The sequence below is a fragment of the Ictidomys tridecemlineatus genome, chromosome 4 (assembly GCF_052094955.1).
Source record: "Ictidomys tridecemlineatus isolate mIctTri1 chromosome 4, mIctTri1.hap1, whole genome shotgun sequence".
In the NCBI taxonomy this organism is placed as follows: Eukaryota; Metazoa; Chordata; class Mammalia; order Rodentia; family Sciuridae; genus Ictidomys; species Ictidomys tridecemlineatus.
The window spans coordinates 207,558,080-207,565,271 of NC_135480.1; the positions used below are offsets into that span (position 1 = coordinate 207,558,080).

The 7,192-nt window shown below is 53.6% G+C and overlaps 1 protein-coding gene across 1 annotated transcript; it reads left to right on the forward strand.

Annotated features, from left to right (window-relative positions):
* The first annotated feature begins 4,714 nt into the window (after positions 1-4,714).
* Brd3os (BRD3 opposite strand) lies at positions 4,715-6,446 on the forward strand. Its single transcript, XM_040286591.2, has one exon. It carries the CDS (start codon positions 5,290-5,292, stop codon positions 5,542-5,544), a length of 255 nt encoding a protein of 84 aa, XP_040142525.1. The 5' UTR covers positions 4,715-5,289; the 3' UTR covers positions 5,545-6,446.
* The last annotated feature ends 746 nt before the right edge of the window (positions 6,447-7,192 follow it).

Below are 7,192 nucleotides of genomic sequence, written 5' to 3' on the forward strand. Positions count from 1 at the left end.
TGTGAATTTATTGGCCAAAGCAACATACAGAGAAAGATTTCTCAAAGAGTGTCGGGGGCGGCCAGGTACTGGACTGGCATTGCACCCTTCAATGCAAATGGTCTTCACCTCTGCTGGGACAGGAAAGATGCAGCTCTGGGAGTGGACATCACCTGGTGTGGCTGGCTGACTGATGAACCCAGCCTGATTCCCTCTGAAGAGTGGGAGCCGTCTCGTCACAAAGTCATGAAAAGCTGATTTCTGTTTTACTATAAGTGACCGCGATTTCTAAACTTGCTTGGAATGCCTGGCTTTCCCTGACCAGAGCAACCCTCTCTGAAACCTCTGCGGCGCCTCATACATTCTGGTGTGGGATCTAAATTTACTCCCTACCTTGAAGTGTTGAACCATTTAGATCATCACCTACTCTCTGCCTTTGTATTATGCTTGTCAAATCCTGTATCTGTAAGGGCTCAAGACACCCCTGTTTGCAACTTTTTGTGCTATAAACCATGCTCCTAGAGAGATGGGGGATTGTCCTCTAACCCACAGATTTGGGGAGAGACAGTCCCAACCGGCTGGAATTACAAGCTTGCTTTAATTTGATTTAAAATTGCTGTTGGCGGTCTTTTCTTTGCCTCGTGGTTTAATGTGACACCCACCTGTTTGTTGTAATCCTACCCTTTTGCTCTTTTTTGGATAGAATAGTCCATGAAACAGCTTTCCCCAATAACAACAGTTGAGCCTCAGAACGTGCCCCCACTTCTTCTCTCCCCACCCCAGCATCTCGTGTTTTCCTCCTGCCCCCCTTTGTGGGAGCTTGCAGATGGAGGCAGGGAAGCCAGCCTGATACCCAGAAAAAGGTATTTCCATGTCTGTGTGGTCATTTTGTGTCACCTCAAATTCACCCGAGTGACCCCGGTGTAGCCCACGCTGGACAGGGCTCCCATGGGAACACTGTCATGGAGCATCTTCAAGGAGGTTGAGTAAGGGTGTTGCTGGGCCAGGCTGGTTCTGCCCCTGCACAGGTGGCCATGCACTGAAATTAGTTTTGCAAAAGACAGTTTATGTGCAAGTGGCCACATGTGGAGGGGCGTGGAGTCAGGTGGGTTTTTTGTCTTGCAAATTCAAGAATGAGATTCGAAGACAGCAGAAGGTGAGAGAACAGGATGAGAATTTATTAAAGTGGCCTCAAGCTCCTGTGGCTGGAGGGGAGCCTCAAGGTTGCCAGTGGGTGCTGTGGTCTAGGGGTTTCTAGGTCTAGGGTCAGCCCTGCCCAATCCCAGGTTAGATCCTTAGCACCGCATAAAAATATAAAATAAAATAAAATAAAGGCATTTTGTCCATCTACAACTGTTTTCAAAAAGATTTTTAAATCCTGGCATTTGAAACAACATAGAGAAACCTTGAGACATGCTCATTGAAAAAGCAAAACAAATAAACAGGAAAAAAAGAAGACATTATGCTCAGCCAATCAAACCAGACACAGAAAGACAAACACTGCATGACTTCGTTGGTTTGCAGAACCTAAAAAAGTAAGCTCATAGCAACAAGAAGCAGAATGATGGTCTTCAGGGGCCAATATTAATCACACCCTATAAGTTTTGATATGTGCTATTATAATTCAATAAAATATTTAGTGATTGTGGTAGTGTGCACCTGTATTCCCAGCTACCGGGGAGGCTGAATCATGAGGACCACTTGAGCTCAGGAGTTGGAGGCTGGACTGGGCAACATACTGGGACCCTATCTCAAAATCAATAGTCTCAGCCGGGCTGAGTCAAGCACGCCTGTGACCCTAGAGGCTCAGAAGCTGAGGCAAGAGGATCCTGAGTTCAAAGCCAGACTCAGCAACTTAGCCAGACCCTGTCTCTAAATACCTTTATTTTGTTTAGTTTTTTTTTTTTTTTTTAATGTGGTGCTAGGGATCTAACCCAGTGTCTCACAGGTGCTAGGCAAGTGCTCCACCAGTGAGCCATAGCCCCAGCCCTAAAAAAAATTTCTAAAAAGGGCTGGGGGTGTGGCTCAGTGGTTAAGTGCCCCTGGGTTCAATTCCCAGTACAAAAAAAGAAAAAACAACCAACCTACAGTCACTTCCTCCTTGGCATCACATCCTGAGCCGCTTCCCTCTGGAGGCCCTTCCTCCATGATGCTCTGCCTCTCCTTGGGCCCAGAGCCATGGTGTCCCCCAGCTGTGGCCTGAACCTCTGCACCTGTTGGGAATTCATCCAGGACCTCAGGCAGGTAAGCAAGCACTCTACCTCTCAGCTACCTCCCCAGCCCTCCAGGAACATGGAAACACTGGAAACGTGATTCTCAGAAACCTTTGCTCCAGACACAGAAAATAAAAGAAAGAAAAAATTACCCAGATGTATTCTGGATTCAAGACTCAAGAAACAATCTATTTTCCTTCAGATTTAAAAAACGTAAAATATGAACAAAAGTAAGTGAAAATTTAAAAACCACTAAACATTTTCTATTGAGTCTTTGACCCATGAGAGAGTGGAAATATAATTTTTTTCCTCTGAGGTTATTGAGGTTTCACTGTCAAAAGAGTATAATGCAATGTTTCCATATATGTATGAATAGTGTTCCACACTCACGCTGACCCCCATACCCCTGCCCCACAGCCTCCGTGTGTGTGTGTGTGTGTGTGTGTGTGTGTGTGTGTGAGAGAGAGAGAGAGAGAGAGAGAGAGAGAGAGAGAGAGAGAGAGAGAGAGAGAGAGAGAGAAGAGCGCCCCACGCAGACCTCCTCTCAGCCCATTGCAAGCCTAGGGTGTGCTGTTGCCCTGCTTCTGCCGGTTCTTCTTCAGTGCTTACTCAGAGCTGAAGGTGCCAGTCCTCCGGCCAAGCCTCCCAGCACCTGCTCTCTTGCTTGTTCAAACTTCTGTGTGGTGCAGTGCATGGTCAGTTTTGGTCAAGGTCTTGGGTAGTTGTGAAGAACGTGCATTTACAGTTGCAGGCTTGATGTTCTGTGGGCGTCTGCTACGTTTTCTTAATTGGTGTTGGAAATCCTAATAAGCTGGCCACGGTGGCCACGCCTGTAATCTCAGCCTCTCAGGAGGCTGAGGCAGGAGGATTACGAGTTCAAAGCAGCCTCACCAAAAGCGAGGCAATAAGCAACTCAGTGAGACCCTGTCTCTAAATAAAATACAAAATAGGGCTGGGGATGTGGCTCAGTGGTGGAGTGCCCCTGAGTTCAACCTCTGGTACCAATGAATCAATTGATCTTCAAGAAGGAAAGGAGAGCCTCACCAGGTTCCAACTGGAGGCTTGTGCAGAAGGAACAAGCTGATTTTCAGCAGCACTTCCAACAAGCAGCATGCGGGCGGGCTGGCTGGGTGATGGATGGTTTTGCCACTTTTTTGTGGGTTTTGGTACTGCGTATTGAATCCAGAGGAGCTTAACCACTGAGCCGCATCTCCAGTCTTTTTTATTTATTTAAACACAGGGTCTCTCTAAGTCGCTTACGGCCTAAATTGCTGAGGCTGGCTTTGAACTTCTGATCCTCCTGCCTCAGCTCCCGAAAGGCTGAGATCACAGGCCTGTGCCTCCGCGCCCGGCTGACACCCTTTTTTGAAACAGTATGCCTCACACATTTAATAAATCAAAAATGCCTGAACCATTACTAGAGGCGAGAGGATAATAGGAATACAATATTTCTATATGTCAAAATGCATTCTACTGTCATGTATGACTAAAAAAATAAATAAAAATTTAAAAAAGAGAAATACAATATTTCTGACAAAAGTATGCGAGCAGCGATACAAAAACACTACCAGAAAAATGACAGGACCTAGGGTGGCGGTGGCTCTGGGCTCCTCCCCAGCTCGACTTTCTGCTCTCTCCCAGCTCCTCCTCTTGCTCTCTCCTCCTCCCCGCCAGCGGCTCCTCTTCTTCTAGTCTTCTCCTCCTCCTTCCCCAGCTCCTCCTCCCCTCCCCAGCTGCTCCTCCTTCCCCAGCTCCTCCTCCCCTCCCCAGCTGCTCCTCCTTCCCCAGCTCCTCCTCCCCTCCCCAGCTGCTCCTCCTTCCCCAGCTCCTCCTCCCCTCCCCAGCTGCTCCTCCTTCCGGGCTCCTCCTCCCCTCCCCAGCCGCTCCTCTCAGCCTTTCCCTCCCCGTCTGCGGTTTTCCCCAGCTCCTCTTCTTTCTCCTCCATTACTCCTCCTTCCCCAGCTCCTCCTCCTCTGGCTTCTCCTCCCAGTCCGCTGCTCCTCCCCGGCTCCTCCCCTTCCCTGGTTTCTCCTCCCCGGCATCCGACCCAAGTCCTTCTCCCTCCTGTCCGGCCGCTCCTCGTCCCTGGATCCTCCCGGGCTCCTCCGCGGCTCCTCCTGCTCCCCGTCCAGCCATCCTCCCCAGCCCCTCCTCTAGCCCGGCCCCCTCCTCCGCACCCAGAGGCGCACGCGCGGTCTCCTGGCTGGTCTCCGCCCCGCGGAGGGATCGATGGTCCGAGCTCGTGCGCGCCTGCTCGCTCTCCGCGCTCGGCTTGCCGTGCCTGCGCGTTGCCGTGGCGACGCGGTCGCGGCCCCGCCTCCGGCCGCTGTCCGAGCGCAGGCGAGGCGTCGAGGCGCAGGGGGCCAGCCGGGCGCGCGCCTGCGGGGCGGCGTGGGGGTCCCGCCCGGCCGTCCGCCCAGCCCCGCGACCCGGGCTCGGCCGCCGCACCTCCGGGGAGCGCGAGGCGGTGCGGAGCGTGGCCGGCGGGTTCGGCCCCCGGCCAGGGCGGCCCCGATGCGCGGCCGTGGAGCCTGCCCCTGCGGCCTCGGGCGGGCGGCGCCCACAGCCTCTGGCCTCTAGCCTGGCCGCGCGGGGAGCGGCGGGGCGCGGGGCCCGAACTCCAGCGTATGGGCGCGCGGCGGCTCATCCCGGGCCGGGAGGACTGGTCAGTGCGCGGCCTGCACACGCCGCCTCTCCCCGCGGGTCTGGCTGCACCGCGCGCTTGTGCCCGGGCCTGGAGGTGTCTCCCGCCCAGCTGTCCAGGCCGTGGCGCGGAGGCACGACGCTCCACAGGCCCCAGAGTGGTGCCTAGGCCTGTCCGTGTGGGCACACCACCGTGCCCTGCAGCCGTGACCCGTGGGCCATCCCGAATGGCGCTGCAGGTGGCTCACCAACTCCCAGAGGCACATCTCCTTTCTTCGCCACGCCGCCCTGCTAAGGATGTGTCCTGCAAACAGTCCGAACCCCTAACCTCCCCCAGTGCGTTTGACAAGGCATCCTCAAACCTGGCTGCTGCGAGAGTTGTTCGTTAGTCCAGAGTGGAGCAGCCAGCAGCCCTCCGCACGCGAGGGCGGCCGGTGCAGGAGCCCGCGCTGGGATGAGCAGCCGAGTCCCGCTGGCAGAGAAGGCCCTGTCGGAAGGCTACGCCCGCCTAAGGTACAGGGACACTTCCTTGCTCATCTGGCAACAGCAGCAGCAGAAGTTGGAATTTGTGCCACCTGGGACATACCTGAGCAGGAGCCGAAGCATGTGGTACTCACAGTATGGAAACGAGGCCATTTTAGTCAGAGACAGAAACAAGCTTGAGGTCTCCCGAGACACAGGACAATCCAAGTTTTGCATAATTATGTAATTCCAGTGTGGAAAGCTGCACTCAAGTGCCAAGCCTTGAGGAAAGAGAGACTAATTTGTTCCGTGGTCCTGTTCATTTCTTGTCGGAGATCTTAAAGACCACGAAGATTGAGCTCCTGTGTAAGAACCCAAGAAGCCCAGCTCCGAGCCCTTTAGCACAGATCAGTGCAACTGGTACCCAGAGATTGCTGGGGACCTTTGTAGCCCAACATTATGACATGCCGCTGCACCAGGCGCTGCAGGGAATGGAGGGCCTGGGCACTGCTGGTCGCTGTGTTTCTGTTTCCAGACAAGACCAACAAGAGTGGCTCCCACCTTGCAACCTTTCTTCAAGTTTTCGTTTGCTGGTTTGCTTTGCTGGGATGGAACCAGGCCTCATGTGATAAGCAAGTGCTCTACCACGGAGCTATGTCCTCAGCCCTCAAGGTCTTACAGGTTGTTTTGAGTGGTAACTTCTGCTTGGTGAAGAACAGGTGAGATCCATCAGCGTGCATGTAGTGGCCAGTGGCCAGCCCAGCAGAGGTGGCAGCTCAGTAGCCATAGTCCAGCACAATCCTCACTGGCCCACAGGCAAGTACATCCTGAACCCCTTAAGCAAAATCCCAAATTTTAAGCTCCACAGGAGTTGCCTACAGTGCTTTCAAACATAGTCCCGTGGTTGAGAAAGGCAGGTCCCTCCCTGGATGGAGTATTTTGGTCTTTGTACTCTGAGCTGCAGCTGCCCAACATTTGACTTGTCATCTCTGCACACGGGCAACAGAGCCCACCTCTGTGGGCAGTTTCCTCAAGTCATTTTGGAAGAACTTGCCCCCTGCTGTCATGACCATCACCATGGCGGTGCAGATGTCAGGTGTGCTTTGTCCGTGGATTCTCTCATCTAAATAAACATCCTTTAGGATTCTCCTTCCCTCTCATTTTTTAATGTGTTCTTGATCTTACTTGGCTTTTGGTTTCTTGGTGCTACCTGAGGACTGCTAAAGCCCTAGTGCCCCAGAGAGCATCGCTGTCGCAGCGGGGTGCACGTCTCCATGCTCCTACTTTGAGGGCATCCTCCGCCCATGCATTCCTTCCACTCAGCTGTTCAGACGGGGCCTGTTTCTGCCTGTGACACCTGGCAGGTGGCCAGCGGTAGTGCCCAGCTCGTCCCCATTGCACGCAGCCTGTCCTGAGCACAGCGTGCTTGCTGCGCTGGCCCCCTGCAGCGTGCTGGTGCGATGGCCAACACCACAGGTCAGCTGCAGCCTGGGCCTTTCTGCTAGGCCCCTGGCCTGCTGGCTGCCCCAAACAAGGCTTAAAGTGAGACTTCCTGAAGTTCCACCGTCCCACAGGGGATGCTCAGGGCTGGTGGACTATCCATCTGCTAGAGGAAGACTCACCTATCAAGGGGACCTGGCACTTGGGAACTGTGCCAAGTCTACTAGGTAGTTTCTGTCAACGGTTTTCAGTTCTTCTGTGTAATCCCTGCTTGGGAAGAAAACAAGCCCACACTTATCTGCAATACCTGAATGCCACCTGCTCACTGCATCTATGACTAACCTAAGGACAGGTCAAGGTCAGGTCAGCATGAGACAACACTTAAATGGGTTGGGGTCTGAGGATACATCAGCACAGGGAGGATAAGACTCACTGGGCCAGTCTCTGGAGGGGTC

Bases quoted from the DNA above. Each gene is read 5' to 3' on its own strand.
- Brd3os (XM_040286591.2), top strand. From the start codon at position 5,290: ATGAGCAGCCGAGTCCCGCTGGCAGAGAAGGCCCTGTCGGAAGGCTAC.